This window comes from Coregonus lavaretus (genome assembly GCF_964263955.1).
Source record: "Coregonus lavaretus genome assembly, contig: HAP1_SCAFFOLD_1410, whole genome shotgun sequence".
NCBI lineage: Eukaryota > Metazoa > Chordata > Actinopteri > Salmoniformes > Salmonidae > Coregonus > Coregonus lavaretus.
Genome location: NW_028162895.1, coordinates 104,355 through 123,899, shown reverse-complemented (window position 1 = coordinate 123,899; position 19,545 = coordinate 104,355). Strand labels below are relative to the sequence as shown.

The 19,545-nt window shown below is 55.4% G+C and overlaps 1 protein-coding gene across 1 annotated transcript; it reads right to left on the bottom strand.

Moving 5' to 3' along the window:
• Positions 1–594: 594 nt before the first annotated feature.
• On the bottom strand, positions 595–19,536 carry LOC311118727 (uncharacterized protein). Its single transcript, XM_084193509.1, has 12 exons — positions 19,349–19,536; positions 17,771–18,389; positions 17,009–17,170; positions 15,470–16,816; positions 15,214–15,353; positions 14,595–14,703; positions 13,526–13,705; positions 10,829–10,988; positions 10,545–10,698; positions 10,211–10,376; positions 1,322–1,379; positions 595–764 (listed from the first exon to the last, which is right to left on the bottom strand). The coding sequence occupies exons 1-12, from the start codon at positions 19,502–19,504 to the stop codon at positions 689–691; spliced, it is 3,327 nt and encodes a 1,108-aa protein (XP_084049635.1). The 5' UTR covers positions 19,505–19,536; the 3' UTR covers positions 595–688.
• Between the last annotated feature and the right edge of the window lie 9 nt (positions 19,537–19,545).

Here is a 19,545-nt window from a genome sequence, read left to right as displayed (position 1 = left end):
GCTCCTGGCTAACGCATGGCAGGGTAATCGGCTCCTGGCTAATGCATGGCAGGGTAATCGGCTCCTGGCTAATGCATGGCAGGGTAATCGGCTCCTGGCTAACGCATGGCAGGGTAATCGGCTCCTGGCTAACGCATGGCAGGGTAATCGGCTCCTGGCTAATGCATGGCAGGGTAATCGGCTCCTGGCTAATGCATGGCAGGGTAATCGGCTCCTGGCTAATGCATGGCAGGGTAATCGGCTCCTGGCTAATGCATGGCAGGGTAATCGGCTCCTGGCTAATGCATGGCAGGGTAATCGGCTCCTGGCTAATGCATGGCAGGGTAATCGGCTCCTGGCTAATGCATGGCAGGGTAAGACAGACTCATTACAGCAGGGCAGCCTACTGAGGGCATGATGTTTCCTGGTCCCAGATCAGTTTGTGCCGACTTAATGACAGCCGAAAATAGAGCCCCTTATCGGTAGCCTGCTCCCAGATCAGTTTGTGCTCTTACCAACTTAATTGCTGTCATTGATAAGCCAAACATGACAATTCCATAAGGAGTTGGCAAGAGAGCAGAAACAGATCTGGGCCCAGGCACCCTTACCTGATATAGAGATCTCTATCTATGCTGTGGGACCTGTGGTCTACGCTGGGTTAAGGTATGATGGGTTAGGGTATGATGGGTTAGGGTATGATGGGTTAGGGTTATCTATGCTGTGGGACCAACCTCCTCCTCCTGGCCCTCCTGTTAGAGTCTACTTCCTGTTCCTGACCTGACCGTCTGATAGAACAGAGGAGAGGGGAGGGGTTATGGGGAGAGGGGAGGAGTTATGAGAGGGGCACAGAGGAGAGGGGAGGAGTTATGAGGCACAGAGGAGAGGGGAGGAGTTATGAGGCACAGTGAGAGGGGAGGAGTTATGAGGCACAGAGGAGAGGGGAGGAGTTATGAGGCACAGAGGAGAGGGGAGGAGTTATGAGGCACAGAGGAGAGGGGAGGAGTTATGAGAGGGGAACAGAGGAGAGGGGAGGAGTTATGAGGCACAGAGGAGAGGGGAGGAGTTATGAGAGGGGAACAGAGGAGAGGGGAGGAGTTATGAGGCACAGAGGAGAGGGGAGGAGTTATGAGGCACAGAGGAGAGGGGAGGAGTTATGAGCGGGGCACAGAGGAGAGGGGAGGGGTTATGGGGGGGAACAAACACAATGTGATACGTTTATGGAAAATTATTTCCACTTGATAATAATTAAAATTAGAGACATCCTCATTGAAAATGAAAAGCACAATGTTTAATGCATGCTAAAAAGCCGAGCTGATTAAAGGCAACATAAATCCAGGTTTACTGTCTAGACCGCTGCTCCATCTCCTTGGTTGGAACGGCTCGTTGGAACACCGCTGTGCCTTGGGAGAGAAGACGGTACAAATCAGCCATGTTTAACAAACCTATTGGGTTGTTGAGTCTTCAGCGTTGGTGGATACAAGAGCCTGACGGTTTGGGAGATCCTGAGAGGGCTGGGGACTGAGGCTTGGTACCTGTAGGTTTGGGGACTGAGGCTTGGTACCTGTAGGTTTGGGGACTGAGGGAGGAGGCTTGGTACCTGTAGGTTTGGGGACTGGGGGAGGCTTGGTACCTGTAGGTTTGGGGACTGAGGCTTGGTACCTGTTGGTTTGGGGACTGGGGGAGGGTTGGTACCTGTAGGTTTGGGGACTGAGGCTTGGTACCTGTTGGTTTGGGGACTGGGGGGGCTTGGTACCTGTAGGTTTGGGGACTGGGGGAGGGTTGGTACCTGTTGGTTTGGGGACTGGGGGGAGGGTTGGTACCTGTTGGTTTGGGGACTGGGGGGAGGGTTGGTACCTGTAGGTTTGGGGACTGGGGGGAGGGTTGGTACCTGTTGGTTTGGGGACTGGGGGAGGCTTGGTACCTGTTGGTTTGGGGACTGGGGGAGGGTTGGTACCTGTTGGTTTGGGGACTGGGGGAGGGTTGGTACCTGTTGGTTTGGGGACTGGGGGAGGCTTGGTACCTGTTGGTTTGGGGACTGGGGAGGCTTGGTACCTGTTGGTTTGGGGACTGGGGAGGCTTGGTACCTGTTGGTTTGGGGACTGAGGCTTGGTACCTGTTGGTTTGGGGACTGAGGCTTGGTACCTGTAGGTTTGGGGACTGGGGGGGAGGGTTGGTACCTGTAGGTTTGGGGACTGGGGGAGGGTTGGTACCTGTTGGTTTGGAGACTGGGGGGAGGGTTGGTACCTGTTGGTTTGGGGACTGGGGAGGGTTGGTACCTGTAGGTTTGGGGACTGGGGGAGGGTTGGTACCTGTTGGTTTGGGGACTGGGGGAGGGTTGGTACCTGTTGGTTTGGGGACTGAGGCTTGGTACCTGTAGGTTTGGGGACTGGGGGGGAGGGTTGGTACCTGTTGGTTTGAGGACTGAGGGTTGGTACCTGTTGGTTTGAGGACTGAGGGTTGGTACCTGTTGGTTTGGGGACTGGGGGGGAGGGTTGGTACCTGTAGGTTTGGGGACTGGGGGAGGCTTGGTACCTGTAGGTTTGGGGACTGGGGGAGGGTTGGTACCTGTAGGTTTGGGGACTGAGGCTTGGTACCTGCAGGTTTGGGGACTGGGGGAGGGTTGGTACCTGTTGGTTTGGGGACTGGGGGAGGGTTGGTACCTGTAGGTTTGGGGACTGGGGGTTGGGTTGGTACCTGTTGGTTTGGGGACTGGGGGAGGGTTGGTACCTGTAGGTTTGGGGACTGGGGGGAGGGTTGGTACCTGTTGGTTTGGGGACTGGGGGTTGGGTTGGTACCTGTAGGTTTGGGGACTGGGGGAGGGTTGGTACCTGTTGGTTTGGGGACTGGGGGAGGGTTGGTACCTGTAGGTTTGGGGACTGAGGGGGGAGGCTTGGTACCTGTAGGTTTGGGGACTGGGGGGAGGGTTGGTACCTGTAGGTTTGGGGACTGGGGGAGGGTTGGTACCTGTTGGTTTGGGGACTGGGGGGAGGCTTGGTACCTGTTGGTTTGGGGACTGGGGGAGGGTTGGTACCTGTAGGTTTGGGGACTGGGGGTTGGGTTGGTACCTGTTGGTTTGGGGACTGGGGAGGGTTGGTACCTGTTAGTTTGGGGACTGGGGGAGGGTTGGTACCTGTTGGTTTGGGGACTGGGGGGGAGGGTTGGTACCTGTTGGTTTGGGGACTGGGGGGAGGGTTGGTACCTGTTGGTTTGGGGACTGGGGGAGGCTTGGTACCTGTTGGTTTGGGGACTGGGGAGGCTTGGTACCTGTTGGTTTGGGGACTGAGGCTTGGTACCTGTTGGTTTGGGGACTGAGGCTTGGTACCTGTAGGTTTGGGGACTGGGGGGGAGGGTTGGTACCTGTAGGTTTGGGGACTGGGGGAGGGTTGGTACCTGTAGGTTTGGGGACTGGGGGGAGGGTTGGTACCTGTTGGTTTGGGGACTGGGGAGGGTTGGTACCTGTAGGTTTGGGGACTGGGGGAGGGTTGGTACCTGTAGGTTTGGGGACTGGGGGAGGGTTGGTACCTGTTGGTTTGGGGACTGGGGGAGGGTTGGTACCTGTTGGTTTGGGGACTGAGGCTTGGTACCTGTAGGTTTGGGGACTGGGGGGGAGGGTTGGTACCTGTTGGTTTGAGGACTGAGGGTTGGTACCTGTTGGTTTGAGGACTGAGGGTTGGTACCTGTTGGTTTGGGGACTGGGGGGGAGGGTTGGTACCTGTAGGTTTGGGGACTGGGGGAGGCTTGGTACCTGTAGGTTTGGGGACTGGGGGAGGGTTGGTACCTGTAGGTTTGGGGACTGAGGCTTGGTACCTGCAGGTTTGGGGACTGGGGGAGGGTTGGTACCTGTTGGTTTGGGGACTGGGGGAGGGTTGGTACCTGTAGGTTTGGGGACTGGGGGTTGGGTTGGTACCTGTTGGTTTGGGGACTGGGGGAGGGTTGGTACCTGTAGGTTTGGGGACTGGGGGGAGGGTTGGTACCTGTTGGTTTGGGGACTGGGGGTTGGGTTGGTACCTGTAGGTTTGGGGACTGGGGGAGGGTTGGTACCTGTTGGTTTGGGGACTGGGGGAGGGTTGGTACCTGTAGGTTTGGGGACTGGGGGAGGGTTGGTACCTGTAGGTTTGGGGACTGAGGGGGGAGGCTTGGTACCTGTAGGTTTGGGGACTGGGGGGAGGGTTGGTACCTGTAGGTTTGGGGACTGGGGGAGGGTTGGTACCTGTTGGTTTGGGGACTGGGGGGAGGCTTGGTACCTGTTGGTTTGGGGACTAGGGGGAGGGTTGGTACCTGTTGGTTTGGGGACTGGGGGAGGGTTGGTACCTGTAGGTTTGGGGACTGGGGGAGGGTTGGTACCTGTAGGTTTGGGGACTGGGGGAGGGTTGGTACCTGTTGGTTTGGGGACTGAGGCTTGGTACCTGTAGGTTTGGGGACTGGGGGGGAGGGTTGGTACCTGTTGGTTTGAGGACTGAGGGTTGGTACCTGTTGGTTTGAGGACTGAGGGTTGGTACCTGTTGGTTTGGGGACTGGGGGGGAGGGTTGGTACCTGTAGGTTTGGGGACTGGGGGAGGCTTGGTACCTGTAGGTTTGGGGACTGGGGGAGGGTTGGTACCTGTAGGTTTGGGGACTGAGGCTTGGTACCTGCAGGTTTGGGGACTGGGGGAGGGTTGGTACCTGTTGGTTTGGGGACTGGGGGAGGGTTGGTACCTGTAGGTTTGGGGACTGGGGGTTGGGTTGGTACCTGTTGGTTTGGGGACTGGGGGAGGGTTGGTACCTGTAGGTTTGGGGACTGGGGGGAGGGTTGGTACCTGTTGGTTTGGGGACTGGGGGTTGGGTTGGTACCTGTAGGTTTGGGGACTGGGGGAGGGTTGGTACCTGTTGGTTTGGGGACTGGGGGAGGGTTGGTACCTGTAGGTTTGGGGACTGAGGGGGGAGGCTTGGTACCTGTAGGTTTGGGGACTGGGGGGAGGGTTGGTACCTGTAGGTTTGGGGACTGGGGGGAGGGTTGGTACCTGTAGGTTTGGGGACTGGGGGAGGGTTGGTACCTGTTGGTTTGGGGACTGGGGGGAGGCTTGGTACCTGTTGGTTTGGGGACTGGGGGAGGGTTGGTACCTGTAGGTTTGGGGACTGGGGGTTGGGTTGGTACCTGTTGGTTTGGGGACTGGGGGAGGCTTGGTACCTGTTGGTTTGGGGACTGGGGGAGGGTTGGTACCTGTTGGTTTGGGGACTGGGGGAGGGTTGGTACCTGTTGGTTTGGGGACTGGGGGAGGGTTGGTACCTGTTGGTTTGGGGACTGGGGGGAGGGTTGGTACCTGTTGGTTTGGGGACTGGGGAGGGTTGGTACCTGTTAGTTTGGGGACTGGGGGAGGGTTGGTACCTGTTGGTTTGGGGACTGGGGGGGAGGGTTGGTACCTGTTGGTTTGGGGACTGGGGGGAGGGTTGGTACCTGTTGGTTTGGGGACTGGGGGAGGCTTGGTACCTGTTGGTTTGGGGACTGGGGAGGCTTGGTACCTGTTGGTTTGGGGACTGAGGCTTGGTACCTGTTGGTTTGGGGACTGAGGCTTGGTACCTGTAGGTTTGGGGACTGGGGGGGAGGGTTGGTACCTGTAGGTTTGGGGACTGGGGGAGGGTTGGTACCTGTAGGTTTGGGGACTGGGGGGAGGGTTGGTACCTGTTGGTTTGGGGACTGGGGAGGGTTGGTACCTGTAGGTTTGGGGACTGGGGGAGGGTTGGTACCTGTAGGTTTGGGGACTGGGGGAGGGTTGGTACCTGTTGGTTTGGGGACTGGGGGAGGGTTGGTACCTGTTGGTTTGGGGACTGAGGCTTGGTACCTGTAGGTTTGGGGACTGGGGGGGAGGGTTGGTACCTGTTGGTTTGAGGACTGAGGGTTGGTACCTGTTGGTTTGAGGACTGAGGGTTGGTACCTGTTGGTTTGGGGACTGGGGGGGAGGGTTGGTACCTGTAGGTTTGGGGACTGGGGGAGGCTTGGTACCTGTAGGTTTGGGGACTGGGGGAGGGTTGGTACCTGTAGGTTTGGGGACTGAGGCTTGGTACCTGCAGGTTTGGGGACTGGGGGAGGGTTGGTACCTGTTGGTTTGGGGACTGGGGGAGGGTTGGTACCTGTAGGTTTGGGGACTGGGGGTTGGGTTGGTACCTGTTGGTTTGGGGACTGGGGGAGGGTTGGTACCTGTAGGTTTGGGGACTGGGGGGAGGGTTGGTACCTGTTGGTTTGGGGACTGGGGGTTGGGTTGGTACCTGTAGGTTTGGGGACTGGGGGAGGGTTGGTACCTGTTGGTTTGGGGACTGGGGGAGGGTTGGTACCTGTAGGTTTGGGGACTGAGGGGGGAGGCTTGGTACCTGTAGGTTTGGGGACTGGGGGGAGGGTTGGTACCTGTAGGTTTGGGGACTGGGGGAGGGTTGGTACCTGTTGGTTTGGGGACTGGGGGGAGGCTTGGTACCTGTTGGTTTGGGGACTGGGGGAGGGTTGGTACCTGTTGGTTTGGGGACTAGGGGGAGGGTTGGTACCTGTTGGTTTGGGGACTGGGGGAGGGTTGGTACCTGTAGGTTTGGGGACTGGGGGTTGGGTTGGTACCTGTTGGTTTGGGGACTGGGGGAGGGTTGGTACCTGTAGGTTTGGGGACTGGGGGAGGGTTGGTACCTGTAGGTTTGGGGACTGGGGGAGGGTTGGTACCTATAGGTTTGGGGACTGGGGGGAGGGTTGGTACCTGTTGGTTTGGGGACTGGGGGGAGGGTTGGTACCTGTTGGTTTGGGGACTGGGGGGAGGGTTGGTACCTGTTGGTTTGGGGACTGGGGGGAGGGTTGGTACCTGTTAGTTTGGAGACTGGGGGGAGGGTTGGTACCTGTTGGTTTGGGGACTGGGGGAGGGTTGGTACCTGTTGGTTTGGGGACTGGGAGTTGGGTTGCTACCTGTAGGTTTGGGGACTGGGGGGGCTTGGTACCTGTAGGTTTGGGGACTGGGGGGGCTTGGTACCTGTAGGTTTGGGGACTGGGGGAGGGTTGGTACCTGTAGGTTTGGGGACTGGGGGAGGCTTGGTATCTGTTGGTTTGGGGACTGGGGGAGGGTTGGTACCTGTTGGTTTGGGGACTGGGGGAGGGTTGGTACCTGTAGGTTTGGGGACTGGGGGAGGGTTGGTACCTGTAGGTTTGGGGACTGGGGGTTGGGTTGGTACCTGTTGGTTTGGGGACTGGGGGAGGGTTGGTACCTGTTGGTTTGGGGACTGGGGGAGGGTTGGTACCTGTTAGTTTGGGGACTGGGGGGGAGGGTTGGTACCTGTTGGTTTGGGGACTGGGGGGAGGGTTGGTACCTGTAGGTTTGGGGACTGGAGGTTGGGTTGGTACCTGTTGGTTTGGGGACTGGGGGAGGGTTGGTACCTTTTGGTTTGGGGACTGGGAGTTGGGTTGCTACCTGCAGGTTTGGGGACTGGGGGGAGGCTTGGTACCTGTTGGTTTGGGGACTGGGGGGAGGGTTGGTACCTGTTGGTTTGGGGACTGGGGGAGGGTTGGTACCTGTAGGTTTGGGGACTGGGGGGAGGGTTGGTACCTGTTGGTTTGGGGACTGGGGGGGAGGGTTGGTACCTGTTGGTTTGGGGACTGGGGGGAGGGTTGGTACCTGTTGGTTTGGGGACTGGGGGAGGCTTGGTACCTGTAGGTTTGGGGACTGGGGGAGGCTTGGTACCTGTTGGTTTGGGGACTGGGGGAGGGTTGGTACCTGTTGGTTTGGGGACTGGGGGGGAGGGTTGGTACCTGTTGGTTTGGGGACTGGGGGGGAGGGTTGGTACCTGTTGGTTTGGGGACTGGGGGGAGGGTTGGTACCTGTTGGTTTGGGGACTGGGGGAGGCTTGGTACCTGTAGGTTTGGGGACTGGGGGGAGGCTTGGTACCTGTAGGTTTGGGGACTGAGGCTTGGTACCTGTTAGTTTGGGGACTGGGGAGGGTTGGTACCTGTTAGTTTGGGGACTGGGGGAGGGTTGGTACCTGTTGGTTTGGGGACTGGGGGGGAGGGTTGGTACCTTTTGGTTTGGGGACTGGGGGGAGGGTTGGTACCTGTTGGTTTGGGGACTGGGGGAGGCTTGGTACCTGTTGGTTTGGGGACTGAGGGGGGAGGCTTGGTTCCTGTTGGTTTGGGGACTGAGGGGGGAGGCTTGGTACCTGTTGGTTTGGGGACTGGGGGAGGCTTGGTACCTGTTGGTTTGGGGACTGGGGGAGGCTTGGTACCTGTAGGTTTGGGGACTGGGGGGAGGGTTGGTACCTGTTAGTTTGGAGACTGGGGGGAGGGTTGGTACCTGTTGGTTTGGGGACTGGGGGAGGGTTGGTACCTGTTGGTTTGGGGACTGGGAGTTGGGTTGCTACCTGTAGGTTTGGGGACTGGGGGGGCTTGGTACCTGTAGGTTTGGGGACTGGGGGGGCTTGGTACCTGTAGGTTTGGGGACTGGGGGAGGGTTGGTACCTGTAGGTTTGGGGACTGGGGGGAGGCTTGGTACCTGTAGGTTTGGGGACTGGGGGAGGGTTGGTACCTGTTGGTTTGGGGACTGGGGGAGGGTTGGTACCTGTTGGTTTGGGGACTGGGGGGAGGGTTGGTACCTGTTGGTTTGGGGACTGGGGGAGGCTTGGTACCTGTTGGTTTGGGGACTGAGGGGGGAGGCTTGGTACCTGTTGGTTTGGGGACTGAGGGGGGAGGGTTGGTACCTGTAGGTTTGGGGACTGGGGGGGCTTGGTACCTGTTGGTTTGGGGACTGGGGGGAGGGTTGGTACCTGTTAGTTTGGAGACTGGGGGAGGGTTGGTACCTGTTGGTTTGGGGACTGGGGGAGGGTTGGTACCTGTTGGTTTGGGGACTGGGAGTTGGGTTGCTACCTGTAGGTTTGGGGACTGGGGGGGCTTGGTACCTGTAGGTTTGGGGACTGGGGGGGCTTGGTACCTGTAGGTTTGGGGACTGGGGGAGGGTTGGTACCTGTTGGTTTGGGGACTGGGGGAGGGTTGGTACCTGTAGGTTTGGGGACTGGGGGAGGGTTGGTACCTGTAGGTTTGGGGACTGGGGGGAGGGTTGGTACCTGTTGGTTTGGGGACTGGGGGAGGGTTGGTACCTGTTGGTTTGGGGACTGGGGGAGGGTTGGTACCTGTTAGTTTGGGGACTGGGGGGGAGGGTTGGTACCTGTTGGTTTGGGGACTGGGGGGAGGGTTGGTACCTGTAGGTTTGGGGACTGGAGGTTGGGTTGGTACCTGTTGGTTTGGGGACTGGGGGAGGGTTGGTACCTTTTGGTTTGGGGACTGGGAGTTGGGTTGCTACCTGCAGGTTTGGGGACTGGGGGGAGGCTTGGTACCTGTTGGTTTGGGGACTGGGGGGAGGGTTGGTACCTGTTGGTTTGGGGACTGGGGGAGGGTTGGTACCTGTAGGTTTGGGGACTGGGGGGAGGGTTGGTACCTGTTGGTTTGGGGACTGGGGGGGAGGGTTGGTACCTGTTGGTTTGGGGACTGGGGGGAGGGTTGGTACCTGTTGGTTTGGGGACTGGGGGAGGCTTGGTACCTGTAGGTTTGGGGACTGGGGGAGGCTTGGTACCTGTTGGTTTGGGGACTGGGGGAGGGTTGGTACCTGTTGGTTTGGGGACTGGGGGGGAGGGTTGGTACCTGTTGGTTTGGGGACTGGGGGGAGGGTTGGTACCTGTTGGTTTGGGGACTGGGGGAGGCTTGGTACCTGTAGGTTTGGGGACTGGGGGGAGGCTTGGTACCTGTAGGTTTGGGGACTGAGGCTTGGTACCTGTTAGTTTGGGGACTGGGGAGGGTTGGTACCTGTTAGTTTGGGGACTGGGGGAGGGTTGGTACCTGTTGGTTTGGGGACTGGGGGGGGAGGGTTGGTACCTGTTGGTTTGGGGACTGGGGGGAGGGTTGGTACCTGTTGGTTTGGGGACTGGGGGAGGCTTGGTACCTGTTGGTTTGGGGACTGAGGGGGGAGGCTTGGTACCTGTTGGTTTGGGGACTGAGGGGGGAGGCTTGGTACCTGTTGGTTTGGGGACTGGGGGAGGCTTGGTACCTGTAGGTTTGGGGACTGGGGGAGGCTTGGTACCTGTAGGTTTGGGGACTGAGGCTTGGTACCTGTTAGTTTGGGGACTGAGGGGGAGGCTTGGTACCTGTAGGTTTGGGGACTGGGGGAGGGTTGGTACCTGTAGGTTTGGGGACTGGGGGGAGGCTTGGTACCTGTTGGTTTGGGGACTGGGGGAGGGTTGGTACCTGTTGGTTTGGGCAGTCTCCCTGGTCCTCCAGGGCGGTTGAACAGCTGGTGTCTCTCTCTGCTGAAGACGACCTGCAGCTTCCTCTCCTCCACCTGCAGCACCAGACGCTTCACCCTCTCCCGAGACCGAGACACAAACTCTGGCCGACGCAGCTCCAAAGCTTCCTACAGGGGTTGGAGAGGAGCTATATCAGCTTAATAGGGTTGAAGAGGAGCATGTTTGACCTTTGACCAACAACGTAGGTAACAGACACTGTTGGTAACAGACACAACGCAGGTAACAGACCCTGTTGGTAACAGACACAACGCAGGTAACAGAGTAGTGAACCAGACCTGTAGAGAGATGCGGACCAGAGCGGCGGGGGCGTTGCCTGTGGGTTCAGGCCCAGGAGGGGTGATGATGCTGGGCTTGTTGTGCTGCCTGTCACTGGGACTCTCCCAGTCAGCCTCCAGCTGGTTGGTCTGTAGTCTGTCTGTCAGTCGCTCCCTGGCAAATCAAAGCACAGTTCTTACAAAAAAAACACAGTTCGAAGTTCTTCGCAAACATTACAATAGAACAATAAAGTGAGAAAGATAAATAAAATAAAACATTTCTAAACAAAATAGTAGATTAAGACCTGTCCTGTATGTGTCTCTGTCTGAGTGGTTCTCTCCAGGGCCGGGAGGTTCTGCTGTAGGGTTCAAACCAGCCCGGGCCCTGGGGAGGCTGCTGCTCCGGCTGGTTCTCCTTCCTGCTCTCAGCTCTCAGGTCCTCAGCAGGGATGTCCCATGACACGCCTGGAAGTAGGAAACAGACATGATGACACGCCTGGAAGTAGGAAACAGACATGATGACACGCCTGGAAGTAGGAAACAGACATGATGACACGCCTGGAAGTAGGAAACAGACATGATGACACGCCTGGAAGTAGGAAACAGACATGACGACACGCCTGGAAGTAGGAAACAGACATGATGACACGCCTGGAAGTAGGAAACAGACATGATGACACGCCTGGAAGTAGGACACAGACATGATGACACGCCTGGAAGTAGGAAACAGACATGATGACACGCCTGGAAGTAGGAAACAGACATGATGACACGCCTGGAAGTAGGAAACAGACATGATGACACGCCTGGAAGTAGGAAACAGACATGATGACACGCCTGGAAGTAGGAAACAGACATGATGACACGCCTGGAAGTAGGACACAGACATGATGACACGCCTGGAAGTAGGAAACAGACATAATGACACGCCTGGAAGTAGGACACAGACATGATGACACGCCTGGAAGTAGGAAACAGACATGATGACACGCCTGGAAGTAGGAAACCGACATGACGACACGCCTGGAAGTAGGACACAGACATGATGACACGCCTGGAAGTAGGAAACAGACATGATGACACGCCTGGAAGTAGGACACAGACATGATGACACGCCTGGAAGTAGGACACAGACATGATGACACGCCTGGAAGTAGGAAACAGACATGATGACACGCCTGGAAGTAGGAAACAGACATGATGACACGCCTGGAAGTAGGAAACAGACATGATGACACGCCTGGAAGTAGGAAACAGACATGATGACACGCCTGGAAGTAGGAAACAGACATGATGACACGCCTGGAAGTAGGACACAGACATGATGACACGCCTGGAAGTAGGAAACAGACATAATGACACGCCTGGAAGTAGGACACAGACATGATGACACGCCTGGAAGTAGGAAACAGACATGATGACACGCCTGGAAGTAGGAAACCGACATGACGACACGCCTGGAAGTAGGACACAGACATGATGACACGCCTGGAAGTAGGAAACAGACATGATGACACGCCTGGAAGTAGGAAACCGACATGACGACACGCCTGGAAGCAGGAAACAGACATGATGACACGCCTGGAAGTAGGACACAGACATGATGACACGCCTGGAAGTAGGAAACAGACATGATGACACGCCTGGAAGTAGGAAACCGACATGACGACACGCCTGGAAGTAGGAGACACAGACATGATGACACGCCTGGAAGTAGGAAACAGACATGATGACACGCCTGGAAGTAGGAAACAGACATGATGACACGCCTGGAAGTAGGAAACAGACATGATGACACGCCTGGAAGTAGGAAACCGACATGACGACACGCCTGGAAGTAGGAGACACAGACATGATGACACGCCTGGAAGTAGGAAACAGACATGATGACACGCCTGGAAGTAGGAAACCGACATGACGACACGCCTGGAAGTAGGAAACAGACATGATGACACGCCTGGAAGTAGGAAACCGACATGACGACACGCCTGGAAGTAGGAAACAGACATGATGACACGCCTGGAAGTAGGACACAGACATGATGACACACGTAAAGTGGACAGCCTTGTTTGAACCTTGGCTTGTGCGAGCCAGAATGGCTCATAGGAGCAGAAGCTGTTTTTGTAGCATGAGGCAACTTGACGAAACAAAGCCACAACATTTCCTTAATGCTGAGTGCCAAGCAGAGACACATCCGGTCACAATTTACAGTCTTTGGTATGACTCGGCCAGGGATTGAACTCCCAACCTTCCAATCTCAGGGCGGACACCAATAAGGTGGAGATCTACACTGAGTGGACAAAACATTAAGAACACCTGCTCTTTCCATGACATAAACTGACCAGGTGAATCCAGGTGAAAGCTATGATCCCTTATTGATGTCACTTGTTAAAGTCACTTCAAATCAGTGTAGATGAAGGGGAGGAGACAGGTTAAAGAAGGATTTTTAAGCCTTGAGACAATTGAGACATGGATTGTGTATGTGTTCCATTCAGAGGGTGAATGGGCAAGACAAAATATTAAAGTGCCTTTTGAACGGGGTATGGTAGTAGGTGCCAGGCACACCGGTTTGTGTCGAACTGCAACGCTGCTGGGTTTTTCACGCTCAACAGTTTCCCGTGTGTATCAAGAATGGTCCACCACCCAAAGGACATCCAGCCAACTTGACACAACCGTGGGAAACATTGGAGTCAACATGGGGCCAGAATCCCTGTGGAACGCTTTGGACACCTTGTTGAGTCCATGCCATGAAGAATTGAGGCTGTTCTGAAGGCAAAATGGGGGGTTGGGTTGGGGGGGTTGGCAACTCAATATTAGGAAGGTGTTCTTAATGTTTTGTCCACTCCGTGTATAACTACATACAACTCTGCATATAAGACTGCTTCAAATAGTGAGGCCCTGCTGCACATTGCTCATGTCTGTCTTTTAATAATACTGGATTAGTATTGCATTGTGTGTTACTGATTTGGGAGCACTCTAGAGTTTAAATGTAAAATGTTGACCTTGAAGGGCTTGGCTCATATTGCTCTTCCCCTGCTTTAGGAACCTCCAGGCCCCCTCTCTGCCCCCAGAGGATGAGGAGGGGGGTACCCTGGCACCCCTGGCTGAGCCTGGCGAGGGGAACGTTGTGCCAACGTCGCGGGTGTGGCGACGTGTTCCGTTACTCACAATCTCCAGGTCACCTGCGGAGAGGAGAGGGAGAGATGGTTGAGTGTCCATGTTTGAGCCCCTCCCTCCACACCTCCATGTTTATGCACTGAACAAAAATATAAAACGCGAGAATGCCAAGAGTGAATGAAAAGCAGCCAACAAGTGCTCAGCATATGTGGGAACTCCTTCAAGACTGTTGGAAAAGCATTCCAGGTGAAGCTGGTTGAGAGAATGCCAAGAGTGTGCAAAGCTGTCATCAAGGCAAAGGGTGGCTACTTTGAAGAATCTCAAATATAAAATATATTTTGATTTGTTTAACGCTTCTTTGGTTACTACATGATTCCATATGTGTTATTTAATAGTTTTGATGTCTTCACTATTATTCTACAATGTAGAAAATAGTAAAAAATAAATAAAAACCCTTGAATGAGTAGGTGTGTCCAACATTTTGACTGGTACTGTATGTAAATGTATATTTCAGTTTTTTATTTTTAATACATTTGCAAAAAATTCTAAAAACTGTTTTTGCTTTGTCATTATGGGGTATTGTGTGTTGATTGATGGGGGGGGGAAAAACAACTTAATCCATTTTAGAATAAGGCTGTAACGTAACAAAATGTGGAAAAGGTCAAGGGGTCTGAATCCTTTACGAATGCACTGTATGAACTGTAACTCAGTAAAGTCTTTGAAATTGTTGCATGTTGCGTTTATATTTTTGTTCAGTGTACACGTGGTCCTCTGTAGCTCAGCTGGTAGAGCACGGCGCTTGTAACACCAGGGTAGTGGGTTCGATCCCCGGGACCACCCATACACAAAAAAAAATTTTATGCACGCATGACTGTAAGTCGCTTTGGATAAAAGCGTCTGCTAAATGGCATATTATTATTATTACAGATTATTTTCAGAACATAGGTTACTGACCTGCCTGTATACCTTTGCTGACAAGTTTGACTGCCTTCTTGGAGTGGGAGGGGCCACGATGTGAGGGGAGGGTGTAGGTGCTGGTTGATGATTCAGAGTCAGCTGGAATCTGAGGAGCCACAATACACAGGAGCCAATCAATGACTATCAAAACTATAGACCATTCAATATACAGTACAGGGAACCGAGCCTGAGAAAGATGGGGTCTGAAAACAAACAGTTTTATAACAGAGAGAGTAGAGAGAGAGAGAAAGAGGAAAGAGGGAAGAGAGAAGGGTGAGGAGAGAAAGAGAGAGAGGAGAGGAGAGAGAGAAGAGAGAGAGAGAGAGGAGAGGAGAGGAGAGAGAGAAGAGAGGAGAGAGGAGAGAGGAGAGAGGAGAGAGGAGAGAGGAGAGAGAAGAGAGAAGAGAGAGAAAGAGAAAGAGAAAGAGAGGAGAGAGAGGAGAGAAGGGAGAGGAAAGAGAGAGGAGAGGAGAGAGGGGAGAGGAGAGAGAGAAGAGAGGAGAGAGAAGGGAGAGGAAAGAGAGAAGAGAAAGGAGAGAGGAGAGAGAAGAGAGAGAAAGAGAGAGGAGAGGAGAGAGAAAGAGAGAAGGACAAGTCAACAGAGAGGTAGACATACTACAGAGTCATCAGTGCCAGTAGACTCTGAGGGGACTGGGGGGCTATGAGGAGTCTCTCTGGGTCTCCCTCTCCTCTGCTGGTGGATGGTGCTGTACAGTTTACTGAGGCTGTGGTTGGTCCTGTGACTGGAGCTAGTCCCTAGGTGCGTTGAACAAGGAGAATAGTGTGTAAATGTTAGCTCATTCAAATCATTCAACTTGAAGTTGTTCATAAGTAACATGTTAACCTCAAAAGAGAACCGTTGCTGAACTCACCTCCTCCAGTATTCTGCCCTCTGACCCTGTGGGCTCCGAAGGCCCTCACCAATCGGGCTGTGTCTACTGTCGACATGGAGCTGCTGGTCTCCCCCGAGATGCTCCCAAACGTATCTCTCTCCGCTGGACACAAGTATTGGCTGCGGGCCGGGCGGTGGGAGGGACTAGAGCTGTGGGCCGGGCCGCGGGAGGGGCTAGAGTTGTAGGAGGCGGGGCAGTCCTCCCCCTCCCAGGCCTGGCGCGCACCACTAGCCGTAGCCTGGTTAGCTTTAGCATCGGGATTGCTCCGTCTACTGCTGCCCTTCTCTCTCCTGCTCCTCTCTTCTTCCACACCTTCTCTACTCCTCCCTTCCTCCTTCTTCTTACTACTCTCTCTCTCTCTCCTCCTCCGTCCTCCTCCCTCTTGTTCTTTGGTGTCAGTCTGCTGCTGTGGTAGGGTGGAGGTCCCGGTGCTTTGGATGAGGCGGGACAGACGCTCCAGGCGCTCCAGCAGGGGGGCCTCTCTCTCATTGGTGGGCCGGGCCTCCTCCAAGCTCCACCTCTCACTGAACCTGCGCCACAGTTGGTCCAGAGTGCCGCCACTCCACTGGGCTAGGCTGTGGTCCCGCCTGCCCGGCTCTCGCTCCATCCCTGGGTGAGGGAGAGGGTGGGTTGGATGTGTGTTGGGGAAGTGATGGTGATGGTCCATACAACTATAGTCCATCTCTACATGCAGAGGCTGGAACTCCTCCTGCTCTTCCTCCCCCACCCCCAGGCTGCAGCGAAGGGAGGGCTGGACAGGGCGGTCCGTGACTGAGACCCCCTGGGTGTGTGTGGTGGTGGTGGTGATTGAGGTTCCATGGTCTCTCATGGCCACAGATGGACCTCTAGTGGTGGTGGTTGGTATAGCAGGACCTCTAGTGGTGGTGGTTGGTATAGCAGGACCTCTAGTGGTGGTGGTTGGTATAGCAGGACCTCTAGTGGTGGTGGTTGGTATAGCAGGACCTCTAGTGGTGGTGGTTGGTATAGCAGGACCTCTAGTGGTGGTGGTTGGTATAGCAGGACCTCTAGTGGTGGTGGTTGGTATAGCAGGACCTCTAGTGGTGGTGGTTGGTATAGCAGGACCTCTAGTGGTGGTGGTTGGTATAGCAGGACCTCTAGTGGTGGTGGTTGGTATAGCAGGACCTCTAGTGGTGGTGGTTGGTATAGCAGGACCTCTAGTGGTGGTGGTTGGTATAGCAGGACCTCTAGTGGTGGTGGTTGGTATAGGTCCTCTGGTTAACCCTCCTGTTACATGAGAGTAGCACCGTGGCTGTGGAGCATGCTGGTCACTCATTGGTTGGCTTTCATCCACTGGCATGGTGTTACCTGAGAGTGGAAATGGTATCTGGTTAAGAACTCAAGAGAAAAGCACATTCACACATAAAGCAGCGACTCTGTCCATTAAAAATATACGTACTGTATACTATACTGACCCTGTGCTTCCCCCAGTGTGAAACCCTCACAACACTGACCCTGTGCTTCCCCCAGTGTGAAACCCTCACTACACTGAGTGCTCACCTCTCCTCTCCATGCTGTACCCGCCTCCCAGTCTTAGTCTCTTGCTGTAGATACCCTCTGTGTGTTTGATGTTGACCCCCCTGTCCACCCCCTGGTCCACCTGCTGCTCCCGTGACCCCAGGATCTCCGTGTTGAAGCGAGGGGGCACCGCGTCGTCCGAGCCTGTGGAGGAGAGAGAGAGAGAGAGAGAGAGAGAGAGAGAGAGAGAGAGAGAGAGAGAGAGAGAGAGAGGAAGGAACGGGTGAGTGGCTGGGAGAGGAAGCAGGAAGCCCTGTTTCTCTCTGAGGAACATCGCCGTCGGACCTGGGACTCAACACTACCTTTGTCTCTCTCCCACTGGGACATGAATAATTCATTCACTGTTACAAAAGACCAGCTGCTACCCGCATGGGGAGGAGAGGAGGGGAGGAGAGGAGAGGAGGGGGGGGGGGGGGGGGGGGGAGAGGAGGAGAGGAGAGGAGAGGGGAGGAGAGGAGGAGAGAGGAGAGGAGGAGAGAGGAGGGGAGGAGAGAGGAGGGGAGGAGAGGCCAGAGGAGAGAGGAGGGGCCAGAGGAGAAGAGGGGGGGTCAGTGGCTGCACCTATTACATGACGGTCTCAGTTAGCCTATGAGTTCTCTAGACATGTTCATACGAATGGGATAATTCATTATTGAATGCTCTGGAATTCCTTAACACATTCAGAATCTGTCAGTGTCACTATAGATCGTTTAAAAATGGCAAAATAATGTATTTTAACTAGTTAGATAAGAGATGTTGTTGTACCTGGGTGTGAACTCTCCACGGTGGTGTCAGATCGTACAGGGGAAAGCTGTGTGTCAGTATTCGTCTGGGATACGTAGAACATCTCCTCACTACCGTGTGGTTTATATGGCAACAGAACCGGCAGCGCCACCAGCCGAGACGGACCGGTACCAGTCAGCCTCTGGGGAGGTGTGAAGCATTGTGGGAAGGTGGAGGTTGCCGTTCCCGTGGTGACCTGGACTGAGGCGTCGGCCGTCTCCTGCCCCTGTCTCCTGATTGGATCTCTGGTCTCCTGCGACCCCGTCTGATTGGCCGGCGCAGGCTCGGGGGCGTAACCCAGGCTCTCGTCTACATCAACACTGCTGGAGACAGCAGAGGAGTGTCTGAGAGGAGCAAAGGACGGAACTCTCTGGGCCCCTTTAGGACCAGGGGAGAGGGTGAGGTGGAGTTGGGAGACCTGACCCATCCTGGTGGTCGACGCTCCAGAGACCCAGTCTGCTCCAGGACACAGGCTGGACTCGGGGCGCCCTACATCGGGGTGAGAACGGGAGATCTGCCGGTACGTGCTGGGAGTCAGGGGGAGAGGAGCTCCAGAGTTGGGGGGATCAGTAATGTGGTTCTCTCGGACTCTCCCAGGCAGCTGGAGGGGGGAGAGGGAGAGAGGAGGAGGGGAGAGGGAGAGAGGAGGAGGGGAGAGGGAGAGAGGAGGGGAGAGGGAGAGAGGAGGAGGGGAGAGGGAGAGAGGGGGAGGGGAGAGGGAGAGAGGAGGAGGGGAGAGAGGGAGAGAGGAGGAGGGGAGAGGGAGAGAGGGGGAGGAGGAGGGGAGAGGGGGAGAGGAGGAGGGGTGAGAGGGAGAGAGGAGGAGGGGAGAGGGAGAGGGGGAGGAGGAGGGGAGAGGGAGAGAGGGGGAGGGGGGAGAGGGAGAGAGGGGGAGGGGAGAGGGAGAGAGGAGGGGGGGAGAGGGAGAGAGGGGGAGGGGAGAGGGAGAGAGGGGGAGGAGGAGGGGAGAGGGGGAGAGGAGGAGGGGTGAGAGGGAGAGAGGAGGAGGGGAGAGGGAGAGAGGGGGAGGAGGAGGGGAGAGGGAGAGAGGGGGAGGGGGGAGAGGGAGAGAGGAGGAGGGGAGAGGGAGAGAGGAGGAGGGGAAAGGGAGAGAGGGGGAGGGGAAAGGGAGAGAGAATGTGACAGTGTTAGGGTCCAGAGGACATTCCTTTTCTTACACACCAGTCATCTGAACTGTGAGATATGATTTGCATAACATAACAGATCTGAGTGAATAACAGTGTTTATCTAGAACAGATCTGAGTGTGAATAACAGTGTTTATCTAGAACAGATCTGAGTGTGAATAACAGTGTTTATCTAGAACAGATCTGAGTGTGAATAACAGTGTTTATCTAGAACAGATCTGAGTGTGAATAACAGTGTTTATCTAGAACAGATCTGAGTGTGAATAACAGTGTTTATCTAGAACAGATCTGAGTGTGAATAACAGTGTTTATCTAGAACAGATCTGAGTGTGAATAACAGTGTTTATCTAGAACAGATCTGAGTGTGAATAACAGTGTTAGTATTTTAGTCAGTAAGCGGTAAAGACAGACTACCTGCTCCTGGTCCAAGTGTGTCTTTCCGTCTCTGGGGTACAGATTGCTGCTGTTGGCCTGTGATCCAGTCATGGTGGTTGGGTCTGTGGACGTGGAGCAGTGTGTTGAGGTGGTGGTGCCCTCCCTGTCCTGCTGCCGGGGCTGTGATCCAGTCATGGTGGTTGGGTCTGTGGACGTGGAGCAGTGTGTTGAGGTGG

Coding starts and splice junctions, on each gene's coding strand:
- LOC311118727 (XM_084193509.1), bottom strand. CDS start 19,504: ATGACTGGATCACAGCCCCGGCAGCAGGACAGGGAGGGCACCACCACC. Junction 17,171..17,770: donor CGTGGAGAGTTCACACCCAG/GTACAACAACAT, acceptor TCTCCTCCACAG/GCTCGGACGACGCGGTGCCC. Junction 14,704..15,213: donor CTGGCACTGATGACTCTGTA/GTATGTCTACCT, acceptor GTGGCTCCTCAG/ATTCCAGCTGACTCTGAATC.